Source organism: Protopterus annectens, chromosome 11.part0, assembly GCF_019279795.1.
Source record: "Protopterus annectens isolate FY-2018-M chromosome 11.part0, PAN1.0, whole genome shotgun sequence".
Lineage (NCBI taxonomy): Eukaryota > Metazoa > Chordata > Ceratodontiformes > Protopteridae > Protopterus > Protopterus annectens.
In genome coordinates, this window is record NC_056745.1 from 1314897832 (window position 1) to 1314916002 (window position 18171).

The 18171-nt window shown below is 43.6% G+C and overlaps 1 protein-coding gene across 1 annotated transcript in view; it reads left to right on the forward strand.

Moving 5' to 3' along the window:
* Positions 1-18171, forward strand: part of LOC122815830 (kielin cysteine rich BMP regulator) — a 2917372-nt gene that overhangs the window by 801437 nt on the left and 2097764 nt on the right. Inside the window, exon 4 of the mRNA XM_044088633.1 lies at positions 14203-14459. Within this exon, the coding sequence (XP_043944568.1) occupies positions 14203-14459 (257 nt within the window). The remainder of the gene's footprint in view (positions 1-14202; positions 14460-18171) is intronic.

The window sequence follows — 18171 nt, forward strand, 5'->3', positions numbered from 1 at the left end:
ATTCAGTGATTGCACCTGACGTGTAGTCATAAGCAAATTTGGTCAGCAAAGGCCCTAAACATTTGCCATGACTTCAGAGAAGTATAGTCTAAACAGGATATGCCCCTGTACAGAGTCCTGTGGGACACAACTAATAGCATTTTTGCTAGTGGAGGTGGTCCCCCCCAACTTCATGTGTCTTATCTATGAACCATTTGGCTATCCATCAGGTGACATAGGGATTTATACCTAAATCTGTGAGTTTCTCTGTAATAGCCGAGTGAAATATTGCATCAAATGCTTTTGCCAGGCCAATATAAGCAGTATCTATTGTTTTGCCCTTGTCCATGGCTCTAAGGACATTTTTGAAGAAGTCCACCAAGTTTAGTAGGCATGATCTGCCCTTAACAAAACTGAACTGAGATTGTTCCAGTGTTAGAGGATTTCCTATGTCTTTGTTTATCAGGTCCATAATAATTCTTTCCAGTGGCCTTGCACACGAGACTAGTCAAACTTATGGGTGTATAGTTCCCTGGGTCCGTTAATGATCCGCTAATGTGCAGAGTGATGAATGTTGCAGTCCTCCATTCCTAGGTTGAAGCCTATATGGAGTGGTTGAATAGAGATTCTAATGGGACTAAAAGGTCATGTTTCACTCTATTTAGGATGCATTTTGTGGTTGCAACATTCCCTCATATTTGTGAGTACCAGATCCAGGCTTCTGTTTCTGTATTTACTGTACACATCCTTTGTGATGATTTACCTGAGCATAGTTTACTCATGCTTTGTTTTGTGTTAAGGGTGCTTGTGCTTCACTTTGAAATATTTTTTTCTGGAATTCTTACTTCTATTTATTTTCTTTTTGACTGTTTCATATTAGTGGTATACACAGTAATAGTGCATCTGTGGTTCGGTGTTGGAAGTGTGGTCCCTTAATGCCTGACATCACAGTTCTCTGACTGCAGTGCTGTCTGTGGTCATTTTCCAGGTGATGAAGTGCCCTTTTCTTGCATTTCTTAGTAGCCACAAAATTGGTTAATTACAGATCCTGGTGTTTGACATCTTGTGAAGTTCCACATCAATGGCCAATCACTTTGCAATCACCCTAAAAGTGATGTGACCTTTACTCAAGTGGCTATACTCCCTACAGATTATGTAGTTCTAATGTGCAATTTCAGCCTTCACATAAGAAATGATGGAGATATCTGGAGGAGTATGACTGGCACAAATGTCTTGCCTATTTGAAATTAGTAATAATACATTGTCCATAATGAAGGCCATATTCAAATGCAGGGCTATTTATTAGTGGGTTTAATATCAGAATGCCTTGCACCAAAGTTCAGTGATCGGCTCTGCATTTTGTCATCAGACTTGAGGCCATATGTTCAATATGCAGATCAGGGAAAGTGATAAAATATCAAATGTTCACCACTTGGTGGTGGGACTAGTCACATGGCCAAGGCACTGTTTAGTCAGATCCAGGCAGCCCAAACATGTCGTGAGGGTCTCCTTGGAATGTCAAGCAGATGTTTATGTGTAGTATGCATTCATGTCCCAGTTGCAAAATAACGTCTGCCATATTAGAGAAAGTTGGAGGTCGTGATAAAGTACAGTTTTGTACCTACCATAAATGGAGATGTTCGAGTGTATACTTTGCTGCAGTCATCACACTTGGGTTATCCTGTCGTCAGGCGGTCCCGCAGTCGGCCTGAATTCCAAAGTCTTGGTCCGGCATTGGTTGCTGTCGCTTCTTCCCTGACGTCAATGCACCAGGGATATATAAGAGGCATCCGATGCTATTTTCTTCAGTTTTTCTTGCCCCAGATGTCAAGTGCCCCCCCAAAAGATGGTCAGTAGATAGTAGCAATAATAAAAGCTTAGCACAAACAAAACATCCCTCTAGCTATAAGCAAATACACCACAAAGGTTGTATCAGATTTTAAGGTATAGAAAGGTTTTAGTTAGGTCAGAGGGGATGGAGGGAGGGTAACCTGGACTGCAGTAGGGTATACACTTGAACATCTACATTTATGGTAGGTACAAAACTGTACTATGTTCATCGTGTTACCCTGCTGCAGTCATCACAATTGGGTAGAATCTCAAAGCTAAGGATGGGAGGTGGAGTCAAACAGGGTTAGAGGAGGCTAGAAGGCCCTGCAAAACTGCAGTGGTGAAGCCAGCTCTAGTCTTAGAGTAAAGTGGTAAGTGATAGTGTTTGGTGAAGGTGTGTACTGAACTCCAAGATGCAGATTCCATAATATCCTTGGTTGGCACCCCCCTCAGGAAGGCTGTAGATATAGCTGCTGCCCTGGTGGAGTGGGGCCTTATGCTAGCAGGGACTGGTTTTCCATGATGGGTGTAGCAAAAATGTATGCAATGTCCTATCCATTTGGAAATGGTCTGTTTTGAGATAGCCTTTCCTAGTGATGCTGTAGCATAGGATACAAATAGTTGGTCAGATTTTCTGAAAGCCTTAGTTTTATCCAAGTAGTAACGTAGTTGCCTGTGAATGTCCAAGGAATGCATTAGTCTTTCTCCTTTGTTCTGTGGATTTGGAAAGAAGGTGGGTAAGTGGATGGTTTGATTTAGAGCCACACTGGATACCACCTTTGGCATAAAGGAGAGGTTAGTTCGTAGAGCAACTCTGTCTTGATGAAAAATGAGGAAAGGCTCTACTGCCATTAGTGGCTGTAGCTCTGAGACTCTTCTGGCTGAAGTAATTGATAGCAGCAGGGCAGTCTTCCATGATATAAACTTTAAGTCAGCTGAGAAAGCTGGCTCAAAAGGTGGCAGCATAAGTTTTTCCAGAACAAAATTTAGGTCCCAAGTTGGTGTTGGCGCTCTCCTGGGAGGCCTAATGTTTTTTGCCCCTCTGAGATACTGCCTTAGAAGTGGATGTGAAAATAAGGGAGGATCCTTGTTGCAGTGAGCTGAAATAGCTGAGGCATGGATTTTAATAGATGAAAAAGAAAGTCCTTTGTGTAACATCTCAGTTATATATTGTAGAATCTAAGGCATGTCCAGCTGAAGGGTATTTTGGCCTTTAGCTTGGTTCCAGGTGCAAAATCTTTTCCATTTGCCTGAGTAGGCTTTCCTGGTGCTGGGTCTCCTGGCCTCCAGAATGACATCCATAACAGCTTGTGAACGAGGGGCTGGCTGGTTGCATAGGTGATTTGCCATGCAGCCAAATTTAAGGTTTTGAGCTGGCTGTGTAGAATCTGACTGCCTTGCTGTGTGAGTAGATGAGGAATTTGTGGTAAAATCCATGGTGGGCCCTAGACCATGTTCCTTAGTAGAGGTTACCAGTGCTGGCGTGGCCAGTCCGGGGCAATGAGTATCATTCGAGGTCTCACCATACTGACTTTCAGCAGCACCTTTGTGAGAAGGGGCAATGGAGGAAAGGCATATACTGTCAGCATTTTCCAACTGAATGAGAGTGCGTCCACTTTCCAAGCTTGATGGTGAAATGTCCTTGTGCAAAATTTTGAAAGCTGAAAGTTTTGTGGGTTAGCAAACAGGTCTATGTCATTTTTGAGTTATCATTGCAAATACTTGTGGATCCAGTTTCCACTCGTGGGGATCCACAATGTTTCTGCTTAGGTCATCTGCCAATGTGTTCTTTTTCCCAGGCAGGAATTGAGCTTGTAATTGAACTTGGTAAGCCAGTGCTGTAGTCCACAAGGTCATTGCTTGCCTGCATAGAGGGTAGGAGTGTGTACCCCCTTGTTTGTTTATGTACCACATTACTGTGGTGTTGTCTGTCCTTATTATAAGCTGTCCTGGATGTAAGAGGTCCTTGAAGGCTGTCAGAGCATTCTGTACAGCTAGCATTTCTTTTTGATTGATGTGCAGATTCCTTTGATCTGCAGTCCATATGCCTTGAATGCATCGTCCTGCCATGCGCGCCTCCCAGGCATAGTCTGATGCATCAGTTGTCATAGTTTGCCTGGCTGGGGGTAAGGTGAAAGGCTGACCCTTGTTGAGGTGACATGCCTGTGACCACCATAGAAACTCCTGTTGAAGGCAGGGAATGAGAGGTATCATTGTTTCCAAGCTGTGGCTGTGTTGAGTCCATACGCTTTTCAGGTACCATTGTAATTTCCTCATATGCAGTTTTGCAAATGGTATTAGTAGTATGCAAGATGCCATGAAGCCCAAGGCCTGCAGAATTTTTCTTGCAGGGAGTTGGGTCTTTGTTGCCATTATTTTGAAGTATTGAGTTAGTTGTAGTTGTTTGTCTGGCATCAGATAAGCCATCTGGGCCATTGTATTCAAGCTGTCACCCAGGAATGTCATATGAGGGCACTAGTTTTGATTTCTTTTCGTTTACTGTGTACCCTAGGCAACTTAGAAGGTGTTTTACAAAAGCCAGATGTTGTAAGAGAATGTCCTTGCTTTCTGCTTAGATGAGGCAGTCGTCCAGGTATGGGTATATTTGACTTCCTCTTTGTCTGCAGTATGCAATTACTGGTGCCAGGCATTTTGTGAAGACCCTGGATGCAGTAGATAAGCCAAAGGGCAGTGCAGAGAATTTGTAATGGGTTGAACCTGCAATGAAATGGAGGTATCTTCTGCAATCAATTTTGTCTGATAGGGACATGCAGGTATGCCTCCTTGAGGTCCAACGTTACTAGCCAAGCTTTCTTGCCCAACATGGGAAGAAGCTGCTGTAGTGTTAGCATCTTGAATTTGGGTACTTGCAAGAAGGTGTTTAGAATTGAAAGGTCCAGAATGGGTCTCCAAGCATTGTCCTTTCTGGGGACTAGAAAGAGCCTTGAGTAAAATCCTTGGCCTTGCTCCTGTGTAGGTACCAGTTGAATGGCTCTCATGTCCATGAGAGCTGTAATTTGTTTTTGTGCCTATGCCCATTGATTTTGTGGCAAGTTTGGCATTCCTTTTATCCTTGGCAAGGTGTGGAAATGGAATCTGTATCCTTGTGAGATAATGTCTAGGACCCATTTGTCCTTTGTGATGATGCGCCAGTTGTCTATAAAAAAATGCTAATTTTCCTCCCAGGGGAGCTGCCAAGAGATTTTTGCTTGGCAGTTTGAGGTTTAAGTCATTGTGTTTGTCTTCTAGTAGTTTGAGACCTGTCTTCTCCTCCCTTCTGTGTTGCAGTGCCCCATTGGCGAGGTTTGTAATGGATTTGTGCTTGTCCTCTGCCCCTTGGACATCTGTATTTACCCCTCTGTGGTCTGTCAGAAGCTGGAAAGGACCAATTTTTTGCTGGCCAATTTCTGCTGAAACTTGGGGGTTGTACCTGTAAGAAATCTTTGACCATCTGCATAGACTTTGCCTTATCCTCCATTTTCTTTAAAACCTCTTCTGCTTTAACCCCAAATAAGACATCCTGCTGTAAGGGTGCATCTAGTAACTTTGCTTTAACATGATCAGGCAGAGTTTGTTCCTTTAACCAAGCATCCCTACGTATAACAGATCCAGTAACAGCTGCTCTACAGGAAGCTTCCAAAGAATCAAATCGACATTGTAAAGTATGTTTGCCCACCTGTTCAGCTGCATGCATCAGATCCTGCATTTCTTTGAATTCAGACTGTTGAGGGTGCATGCTCATCTTTTGTTTTATTTGAGACATTAGGAATTGCTGGTATTTCAGCATGTGAAATTGACAATTTAGTGCTCTCATAGCTAGAGTAGCTGAGGTGTAAACCTTCTTCCCCACCTATCTAGTGCTCTGGAGTCCCTTTCAGAGGGTACAGGATTTTTAGCCATAGAAGCCTTAGCCCCTTTGGGACCCTGGGAGATTGTCTCTGGGTCAGCAACAGGGCTTTTGTAAAGGAATTTGTGTGAGTCAGGCACTCTATAATATCTGTCTGGTTTGGCTGGAGCAGGAGGCAGAGAATCTGTATTTAGACTAGATTCTAAGTAAACATCATCCACAATGTCTAAAACAGGAGGGATAGCAAGTGGTCTGTGCTGGGGGAGTAAGCACAACTCTCAGAGTCTTTTCTTTGAGTCGGAATAGTCCTGATCTTCCCAGTGGAAATGTTCCCTCGTGGTATGTAAGGTTTCCCCAAAGGAGTAGTCTTCAGGGGGAGAAGCTGAGGGAATGGAATCTTCAGCATCAGAATCTTCATAAGGGGGAAAGGAGTAATCCTGTTCCTCAGAGGAGCCTGAGGAAATGGACACTTGATCAGAGGAGGCATAATCCTCCTCTTGTCTAGGCCTTTTGTCTGGGGGGGGGTTGGGAACCCCCTGATTAAAGAAATCAAATCTTCAGCCATTTTAAGCATCTGTTTCTTAGGCATGGGGGCTTGAACTGGAGACTGATGGGCAGTCTTTTTTGGTTTTAGAGGAGTCTTAAGCTTAGCATAAGATTTTATGGTGAGAGTAGTCGGTCTGAAGACACCTTCTGTAACCAAAGGTGTTTCCATAGCACCAGCTTCTCCTTCTGCAATGTTGTCAGTAGGGCCTAAAGAAAATGGCTGCGTCAGCCTAGAACTCTCTGCTTGAGAATCTGAAGCGGTCTGGGGTTCCAATTCTGTGGTCGTCAGGGGCTGCGTAGGCGCTTCACTGAAAACCAGAGAACCGGCGACCAGCCCAGCCGAGGCCTCGGAGTCTGGCTTGGATCTAGGCTGCCTGTCTTTATCTGTGAGTTTCTTATGCACGCTGGTAGATGGCATAGTGTAATTAAATTTCCTACTGAAGTAGTGTCACCTGAAATCAAAGCATCGCTTTATAGTTCGCTTATTGAACCTAGCACAAAACCGACAACCAGTGACATTGTGGTCTGGGCCTAAGCAAGGTATACAATAAGAATGAAAGTCCTTATGAGGTATTTGCTTCCCACAAGAAATGCAATTGTTAACTTTTTCTGACATCGGACTGAGGCAAGAAAAGGTTCCCCAATGGGGTACTTAGCTTTAAAGACTTCGGACTGAAATTCGATTCGAAAATCTCAGGTGTCGGCCGACCCGCACTTGCGAACTGCTTCTGCTTCGGGCACCGCGTGGCAAGAAATACTGGAGAAAATGGCATCAGATGCCTCTTATATACCCCTGGCGCACTGACGTCAGGGAAGAAGCGATATCAACCGACGCTGGACCAAGACTTTGGAATTCAGGCTGACTGTGGGACCGCCTGATGAAAGGATAACGCAAGTGTGATGACTGCAGCAGAGTAACATGAACATCTGAATTATTCCTGTGCAAGATTTCTGTAATTTAGTCAGTGGCAGGGAGCTGCAGGCAAAAGGTGATCACATTTTGTCATTGTAATTCCCCTTGGGCCAACTGGCTGACACCAGTAATGAAGGATGCTATCAATATAATGAAAACAGTCTTCTACAAATACTACCAGGAAGCTCTCTAAATCTGACCACCAGGTATTGACATGCCTGGCAGACATCACTGTTTCAATTAATGAAGGAAAGATCCAGATGTGGTAGAAAAGTGGTGATGTCATGGAGAATAATTTCTGAGTGGTCTCATAAAGTTCTAGCAAACCATCATGTGACCTCAGATGTGGAGTGGGGTGAAATGTTAAGGTGTTAAGGTGCAGAGATGCTGACTTTGACTGAGAATATTTTCAGGAAGTAGAAGGAGTGCACTGAGGGACTACTGAACCTGCTTGACTTGTCTTAATTTGAGAATGAATTACTACATGCTCATGTTGGCATGTGGTCCATTTATGTAGGCAAAGTAACTCCAGCAATGAATAAGTTGTAATGTGACAAGAGAGAGTGGGAGTGGACAAGACCTGAATGAAAATGTTAATAGCACTGGATATTTATAAGATGCTGTGATCAAGTCATCTTTTCAGTATCATTTGAAAGTAGAAGCAGTACCTTTTGAAAGTTAAACTGAGGTGGTGGCTCCCAACCCTTCTGTGGAATAGAAGGGTGCATTACAGTCATAGAGTGAGATTATGTTTCCGACGTTCCCCAGGGTAGTAGGACCAGGATGCAAGAATGGTGGCATCATCCAGTAGATGAGTCCCTGATAAAGGATGAGCATTGTGGATTCTATCCTGTCTGTGGAAATGTGGATGAACACTTTGTCATTGCATGGATATCACTAGAGTCGCAGTAGTTTGCTGTTTTTGCCTGCCTGTTGTTTGTGTAACTGGAGAAGTCAGATGAATGTGTACTCTAGCATGCCTTGTGAGAGGCTCTGTAGGAGAGAAGGTTCCCAATGCTACTGATGCTGCTGTTGCAAAGTGAGTGTTTTCTGCATTCTGTGACTCTCTAGATCTGAACATTCTCCTGTACACAATGCACAGTACTTGCATGAGCTATATGGCATCACTTGTATCTGTGAAGCAGAGTGGGAGAACCTGTTGGGATTTTTTTCAGTTGTACTAGCTCAGGTTATTACTTATTTATTGTTAAATATTATTTGAAAAGCTAATAGAGAAAAGGCAAACAGGAAAGCCTGGAATACAGGGCAGAAAAAAAGAGATATATTAAGGTGCTTTATACCTTATCAATGTAAAATACAAAAAAATATCTTTACATCATTTCTGTGTTCAGAAAGAGAATTATTAAAATAGTTTCTCCACAAAGAAAACATCTCAACATTAAGTAGTCCCCTCCATAATGCATAATTTGTAGAACAAAATTCAATGTAAGGGCTCACTCCTTTGCCAGTTTTTTTAACACCTGTTAGGTGTGATGCCCCTGCACTGGCCCAGTAATCAAGGCGCCTCAACCCTCACCACTAGCAACAGTGGGGGACATACACACTGGGATGATGACAAGTACACACACAGTAAAGTACAATTTCCCTTAAGAGCACACAGAGATCACAGTCAGTCTGGGGCTGGTTTCTCCCTCTCTCTCCAGATCCCCAGTAAGACTCCCCACTGGCACAGCTATAGAGTTGAGTCCTTACCCAGGGTTCCAAGCCAAGTCCTCCTAACACTCTCTCTGTCCAACCAGTGCTTCATGTCCCTGCCCAAGTACCTGACACACACACTTTGAGATTTGATTTATACACAAACACACACATGGGAAAGACTGGCACAGGTTTACTAGCTATGCCCCTTCTGTCCAGGTAATAAGGTAGTTATCATTGTTAGCAGAACCTGTCAGCTACTTTAAGGCCCTTACCAAAGGGTGTCCAATCCTACTGTGTAATGTTACTATTAATCCAAATGGTAGTATGACCAAGAGCAAGGCTATTTAGAAGTGGCCTGTACATTGTCACCAAATGCATATACAAGCACTCGAAGAGCTTAAATATCTCTACACAGACCAGCCACAATTAAAATTTTAAATATAGTCAATAATAAATAATAAAAGAACAAGACAATACTAAATAAGTAATCAGTTACACCAGAGTTCAAAAATCACAGGAAATATTTAAAACAACATTGCAGGGTAGTCTAAATAAAGAAAGAAAACATCTAAGCTAAACTTTACTATATTCTTATATGAATCTAAAAGAGTTACTATGTCCTAAAAACTTACTTACAGCAAGGCAAGTGCAGAAGTGATGATGAGTGGATGTTTCCTGATCAAAGACAAAATACAAAATGCACTGTCTCTCTCCGAGAGAGTTCTGAAATTAATATCAAATATTACTGCTGGGTTAGCTTGAATGACATCACTTTGTCACCTGACTTTCAGTTCCCAAGCTAAAGCCCCCAGTGTCAGAAACTACTCACATTTAACGAGTTTGTATCACGTGGTCAAAAGCTAATAATAGCAAATTACCACAACTTCGAAAACACTGGAACTCAAAGTTGTTATTGTGGGGTCACACTACAGTGTAGATAAGGGTATTTGTGCTTTCCTCACTGTAGTGCGATCTCGGATTTGCTATATATATTTAGTGGGGGTGTGGGGGGCACAGCCCCCCACAATTGCAACTTCAAGTTCCGGTGTTTTCGAAGTTGTGGTAGTTCGCTATTATTAACTTTCAACCAAGTGATATAGACCCACATTTAACATCTCCCTGTGAAAATACATAGCCTTCAGATCTTTGCAACTACTGGAAAACATAAAACAATAAAACCCTTACAAAACAACATGGAGAGTCCCCTAGTGTAGACATTCTGTCTCCTATTGACTGAAACGTAAAGATAACTTTTATAGGACAATCGTAAAACAATTTTATTTCAACTTATTTTCTTAAAGTTTTGCAAGTTAACCCTTTTTGTTCTATTTTCTACTGTTAAAACATATACATTTACACCATTACAATAGTTGATATACATTTCTATTTTAAGCCAGCAGGGCATGCTGTAGTTACACTTTACCTCAGTACTTTACACCTTTACACACACTTCTGTATGAATCATGTCAATATTCACAAATGACATAGAATTATTTATAAAATTCCCAATAGCTGGGCTGGCAGTATTTCCTTTTGTGACATTAGGATTTACCTCTGCAGTGTACAGTTAATTCTATGTAATAAAATCTTTGTACCGCAGAATGCCATTTTGAAATTTCTTGTGGTATGCTTCCATCTTATATTTTTAGCAAAGAATGAAAATAACAGACTGTCTTGAGCCATTGCAATTTTGTTTTGAAGGATGGGAGATAGATAGAGAAAGTATACCTTTGTTTCAAATAAGTTTATATGCCCAATCTAGCTCTAAGCAAATGGGATACATTTTACAATACATGGCAAACATGTTTCTGCCTTTCTTAGTTCTAAGCAAGGAGATTATCATCACTGGAAGCATTTGTACTAATCCTTGAAACATATTAAAAAAAAAAAAAAAAAGAAATGGATTGGCCACTAAACAAACAATACATCATAACAAAAGCAGTAGACAACACAAAACACTGAAGTAAACAAGACTGGTCTGAGGTGGAAAGCTCAGAGTCTCCATTGCTGATAACCTGTCAGTAAGTTGACAAAATGTGATAAATAACCAAGATTATGGCATGAATATCAGCAGAAATAGAATGCAAATTTGTATTATCCTTTCAAATTATAGAATTCCATATATTAATCCATGGCATATGTATTGCCCCATCCTCAGAACCTTTATAAAATAAATTTTGCTACACTGACTTAAGCTGAGGAAAGAATACCTTCATAATTCCTCTGAAAACAGAATTGCAGCAGATAGTAAAGACAACCACAAGCCCTTCTATAGTTATGTAAAGAATCTCCACGGCAATACCCAGATTTGCTCTAAGCTACTGCACAATGGTACCTCCTATACTGAGCAAACAGATATTGCCAATATACTGGCCAACAGATTCAGTGCCAACTTTACCCCCCCCCCAAGGACCAATCATAATACCAGTAGATCGCCAGGCACCCAGTATTACTGCTGCACAGGTTAAAACAGCACTGTCCAAGGCCAAGAATACAGCTTCTATGGGACCTGACAAACCCCCTGGTTGTGTTCTACATGAACTACAGAGTGAACTGGCACCTCACCTGTGTGCCCTGTTCAGTCACAGCCATGCCTCAGGTTTTGTCCCTACTGAATGGTGCACTGCCACAGTTATCCCTCTCCACAAAGGAGGAGTGACTACAGACCCTGGGAACTATTGCCCCATCTATTAACCTGACAAGTCTGATATGCAAAGCTATGAAATGCATCATCATGGACCTAATAAACAAGGATATAGGGAATTTCCAAACTCTGGATCCCATATAGTTTGGTTTCGTGCAGGGTAGATCATGCCTACTCAACCTGGTCGACTTCTTTAAGTCAGTCACCACAGCTGTGGATGAAGGCAAGGTGGTTCATACTGCCTACCTTGATCTAGCCAAGGCTTTTGATACCATTTCCTACTCAGGAATCATAGAAAAACTCACTAAGCTAGGCATCAACCCCGATATCACTAGGTGGGTTGCCAACTGGCTCACAGATAGAACCCACAGTGTGAAAGTAGTTGACTCCAAGTCAGACTGCCGACCAGTCACAAGTGGAGTCCCACAGGGATCTGTCCTGGGTCTTGTCCTGTTTGGTATCTACTTCTCAGAAGTCCAGATGAACACAAAGGGACTCTGGCTGACAAAGTTCACAGACAATTGCAAGTTGGGAGTCATTATTAATTCCCTAAGTGATGTTGACTGGTGTCAGAACCATGACCTTAAGCTCAATGCCAAAAAATGTGTCGTCATCCCCTTTGGGAAAAACCCAGTTGCCATGAATTATCACATCGATGGTAGTCCATTGAACACAGAAGGCGTTATAAGAGATCTGGGAACACAGGTTGACAGCAACCTCTCTTTTGATCACCACATTGCCACTGTGGTCAGAAAGTTCTTCTATGTGGCACATCTCATTACTAAGGGTTTTGCATCTAGGAAGAAAGAGGTCATTGTCTCCCTCTACTCTTCCCTCATTAGGCCAATCATCAAGTACAATGCCTCATTTGGCATGTACCTCACTAGACACTTGCAACAACTGGAGAGGCCACAAAAGTACCTAACAAAGAGGATCCTAGGCCTTAAACACTTGTCCTATATGGACAGACTCAAAAAATTTCCAACTATTCTGTCTCATATCGCCTACTTAGAGGCGATCTCTGCTTGACTTACAAAGCCATGTCTTACCCAGCTCTGTTAGAAATGCTACATCTAAAGAAATCCCAATCCCTCCACACCATAAACTCCAGAGACCTCATCCTCATTATCACAATCAACAGAATGTGCTGGAGGGACAGGTTCATAACCCAGAGACTGCCCATGCTATGGAATCGACTTACCATACAAAGCACCTCACTGGTCCTCTTCAAGGGAAATCTTGATGAGTGGATGAGAAATAGAAAATTCACCCCGGGGATCATTCCAGTGGCTCTACTTGACAGAGACACTGGGAACTCAGGTCGAGTGGCATGATGCCAGGGTAATCCTATGGGCTAGGCTTGTAAAGGCTCCAGGGCCATTAGCCTAGTACACACCTATGAACCTTCATTCATTCTTGCTTCATTAAAAAGCATTTTGAACTTTGTGGAAATTTAAGAAGCTTTCATTCCATGATTAATTAAAAGTACCTATAGAGATCCATTCAGCTCTTATGTATTGTAGAATAGTAACAACACCTATTTTCTGCACTCCAAAGCAGGAGAAGCAACATATCAAATTTATTCTTCGTAAAGCATGATCTAAGGATATCCTTAGACACTATTTTAACTTTTAGGTTACTGCCCATCTAGACATGAAAGTCAACATATAAAATATTTAACTCAGCAAGTGGCCCTTAAGAGTAGCTAAGGTAAATCATGCACACGTGCATTTGCATCCATAGTGGTGGTCAGCAGAGATAAGATACGTAAAATAGGTAACCTAAGTGTGGAGACAGTACCCCTGTCTGAAATTTAGTATCAGTAATGACACTTAGCCTAATTCTATTAAATCGGGTAAATACACAATGAGGAGACATGGTCACCATGACAAATGCTTCTGATAACTATTCACTGGTGAATTTTAAGTTAAGCAAACTTATTTCTGAGTGGAGGGTGCTGCAACAAAAAACAACATAAAAGAACTAATTTAACCATGTTATGATCAGCAGCAAAAAGTCATTTAGCATACTGTTTACCCAAGAAATGGGTTTTGCGACTTCTTATAAATTAACAAAAAGTGAGCAGATAGCACTTTGGTTTTAAGAAAAGAAGGTTTTTAAATAACTTTGGGGCAAGCAATATTTTTACTGCTAGTTTTTGAGCGTTCATTTATTGCTATATGTTTCTCCCTCTCTCTCTGTCAGTTCTAATGACTTCATAAAATAGAGAAGGTAGAGGATGAGAGGAGGAAGGGGGTAGGATTAACAGTATGATGTTTGTGTGTGTTTTGGTATTTGAAATCTGTGTTTTACACAAGAGGTCTTAAAATAAAGCTCTCATTGAAAGTGTTTTCTGCATGTGTTTGTATGCTGTGTACAACATACACCTTGTTTGATTACGGTTTCCTTCCAAACTTTTAAAATTTTTATTTCAGAAATTTATTGCATTGATTATTATTGGCTATTAATATCCTTTCTTTTTGTTTTTCTTACTGCCTTTGCAAACTGAAAAAAAATGCTCATAATTTTCTTCCCTCCTTGTCTCACACACACACACACACACACACACATCTAAATTCAAATTATGAGCAGAAACATACAAAATGTAAATATACAGAGATGAATATTCAAATTAGTAAAGTAAAAGATGGTTATAAGAGGAAAAACTAGAACTTCTTAGTTTTGTTTTATGTCTGTACTCACTTATGGCATAGCAGTTTCTAATGTTGCAGAACATAACACATGTATGTATTATTGTTAATGTCTTTCTGTTATCTGTTTTAGACTCATTTCCTGTTATGCCATATTCATTACCTGAAGAGAGATCTGTAGATGAAGAACTGGAAAATCCTTTTAGTCATGATACGTCAAAAGACCTGGAACCCCTTTTGGATATTCAGAACTACCAACAACAGCAAAGTGAGCCCCAGAATCTTCAGCAGAGACCTGGGCTGCATTCTCAGACATCTGAGGAGCGCATACAGAGGTTGGAAGACACGATCAGTGGTCTCAGCAGCATGTTGGACATGGTCAAGGCTCAGGTGAGAGTTGCTCTTCATCTCTCCTCAGTGCTGTTTTTCCATTGTCCTCCATTGCCTCTGTTTGTGTTACATTATGTTTTGTGTTATATTTCATCTTCTTCTGTTTTTGTTTATAATTTCTTGGTCTGTGTCTGACTGCATAATCATTAGAAACAATTCGCTCACATACGAACTCAAATACCACCTTAGTATCAGGGACAATGCCTAGCATACTTGAAAAAATAAGCCATCCTAAACCACCAGGCAACATTATTTTAAGCTAAGAAAAGCTAAACAGGCAATCAAGCACCTTGAAAGTCACATTATGAAATAGCATAAATCATCCATTCTCCATTCACCTAAAATCTTTTGGGCAGAGGTTAACAGCCTGTACTAGTCCAGCCAACACCCCCTCCTCCACACAATGCATACTTCTCCAGCCAATATCCCCTCCTCCACACAGTCCATACTACTCCGGCTAACACCCCCTCCTTCACAATGCATACTACACCAGCTAACAACCCCTCCTCAAAAGTGCATACTACTCCAGCTAACACCCGCTTCTCTACAGTGAATACTACTCCAGTTAACACTCCCTCCGCCACAGTGCATACTACTCCAGCTAACAACCCCTCCTCCACAGTCCACACTACAGCAGCTTACACCCCCTCCTCTACAGTCCACACTACTCCAGCTAACTCCCCCTCCTCCAAAGAGCATACTACTTCAGCTAACACCCCCTCCTCCACAGTGCATACTACTCCACCTAACACCCCCTCCTCCACAGTCTACACTACTCCAGTTAACACCCCCACCTCTAGAGTCCACACAACCCCAGCTAACACCACCTCCTCCACAGTGCATACTACTCCAGCTAACAACCCCTCCTCCACAATCCACATTAAGCAGCTAATACCCCCTCCTCTACAGTCCACACTATTTCAGCTAACACCCCCTCCTCTACAGTGGATACTATTCCAGCTAACACCACCTCCTCCACAGTGCAAACTACTACAACTTACACCCCCTACTCCACAGTGCATACTATTCCAGGTAACACCCCCTCCTCCACAATGCATACAACTCCAGCTAACACCCCCTCCTCCACAGTTCACACTACTCCAGCTAACATACCCTCCTCCACAGTCTACACTACTCCAGCTAACATCCCCTCCTCCACAGTGCATACTACCCAGCTAACACCCCCCTCCTCCACAGTGCATACTATTCCACATAACACCCCCTCCTCCACAGTCCACAGTACTCCAGCTAACACCCCCTCCTCTACAGTCCACACTACTCCAGCTAACATCCCCTCCTGCACAGTGCATACTATTCCACATAATCCCCCCTCCTCCACAGTCCACACTACTCCAGCTAACACCCCCACCTCCACAGTCCATACTATTCCAGCTAATGCCTCCTCCTCTACAGAGCATACTACTCCAGCTAACACCCTCTCCTCCACAGTGCATACAACTCCAGCTATCACCCCCTCCTCCACAGTGCATACTACCCAGCTAACACCCCCTCCTCCACAGTCCACACTACTCCAGCTAACACCCCCTCCTCTACAGTGCATACTACTCCAGCTAACACCCACTCCTTCACAGTGCATACTACTCCAGCTAACACCGCGTCCTCCACATTGCATACTATTCCAGCTAACACCCCCTCCTCCACAGTGCATATTACTCCAGCTAACAACCTCTCCTCCACTGTGGATACTACTCCACCTAACACCCCCTCCTCCACAGTCCACACTACTCCAGCTAATACTGCCTCCTCTACAGTCCACACTACTCCAGCTAACACCCCCTCCTCCACAGTGCATACTATTCCAGCAAACACCCCCTCCTCCACAGTGCATACTACTCCAGCTTACACCCCCTCCTCCACAGTACATATTATTCCAGATAACACCCTTTCCTCCACAGTGCATACTACTCCAGCTAACACCCCTTCCTCCACAGTCCACACTACTCCAGCTAACACCCCCTCCTCCACAGTGCATACTACTCCAGCTAACACCCCCTCCTCCACAGTCCATACTATTCCAGCTAATGCCCCCTCCTCTACAGTGCATACTACTCCAGCTAACACCCCCTCCTCCACAGTGCATACAACTCCACCTAAAACCCCCTCCTCCACAGTCCACACTACTCCTGCTAACACCCCCTCCTCCACAGTCCACACTACTCCAGCTAACACCCCCTCCTCCACAGTGCATACTACTCCAGATAACACTCCCTCCTTTACAGTGCATACTACTCCAGCTAACACCCCCTCCTCCCCAGTGCATACTACTCCACCTAACACACCCTCCTCCACAGTCCACACTACTCCACCTAACACCCCCTCCTCCACAGTCCACACTACTCCAGCTAACAGCCCCTCCTCTACAGTCCACACTACACCAGCTAACACCCCCTCCTGCACAGTGAATACTACTCCAGCTAACACCCCCTCCTCCACAGTGCATACTATTCCAGCTAACACCCCTCCTCCACAGTCCACACTACTCCAGCTAACACCCCCTCCTTCACAGTGCATACTACTCCAGCTAACACCCACTCCTCTACAGTGCATACTACTCCAGCTATCACCCCCTCCTTCACAGTGCATACTACCCAGCTAACACCCCCTCCTCCACAGTCCACACTACTCCAGCTAACACCCCCTCCTCCACAGTCCATACTATTCCAGCTAATGCCCCCTCTTCTACAGTGCATACTACTCCAGCTAACACCCCCTCCTCCACAGTGCATACTACTCCAGCTAACACCCCGTCCTCCACATTGCATACTATTCCAGCTAACACCCCCTCCTCCACAGTGCATATTACTCCAGCTAACAACCCCTCCTCCACTGTGCATACTACTCCACCTAACACCCCCTCCTCCACAGTCCACACTACTCCAGCTAATACCGCCTCTTCTACAGTCCACACTACTCCAGCTAACACCCCCTCCTCCACAGTGCATACTATTCCAGCAGACACCCCCTCCTCCACAGTGCATACTACTCCAGCTTACACCCCCTCCTCCACAGTGCATATTATTCCAGCTAACACCCCCTCCTCCACAGTGCATACTACTCCAGCTAACACCCCCTCCTCCACAGTCCACACTACTCCAGCTAACACCCCCTCCTCAACAGTGCATACTACTCCAGCTAACACCCCCTCCTCCACAGTCCATACTATTCCAGCTAATGCCCCCGCTTCTACAGTGCATACTACTCCAGCTAACACCCCCTCCTCCACAGTGCATACTACTCCAGCTAACACCCCGTCCTCCACATTGCATACTATTCCAGTTAACACCCCCTCCTCCACAGTCCACACTACTCCAGCTAACACCCCCTCCTCCACAGTCCATACTATTCCAGCTAATGCCCCCTCTTCCACAGTGCATACTACTCCAGCTAACACCCCCTCCTCCACAGTGCATACTACTCCAGCTAACACCCCGTCCTCCACATTGCATACTATTCCAGCTAACACCCCCTCCTCCACAGTGCATATTACTCCAGCTAACAACCCCTCCTCCTCTGTGCATACTACTCCACCTAACACCCCCTCCTCCACAGTCCACACTACTCCAGCTAACAACCCCTCCTCCACAGTCCACACTACTCCAGCTAACACCCCCTCCTCCACAGTCCATACTATTCCAGCTAATGCCCCCTCCTCTACAGTGCATACTACTCCAGCTACCACCCCCTCCTCCTC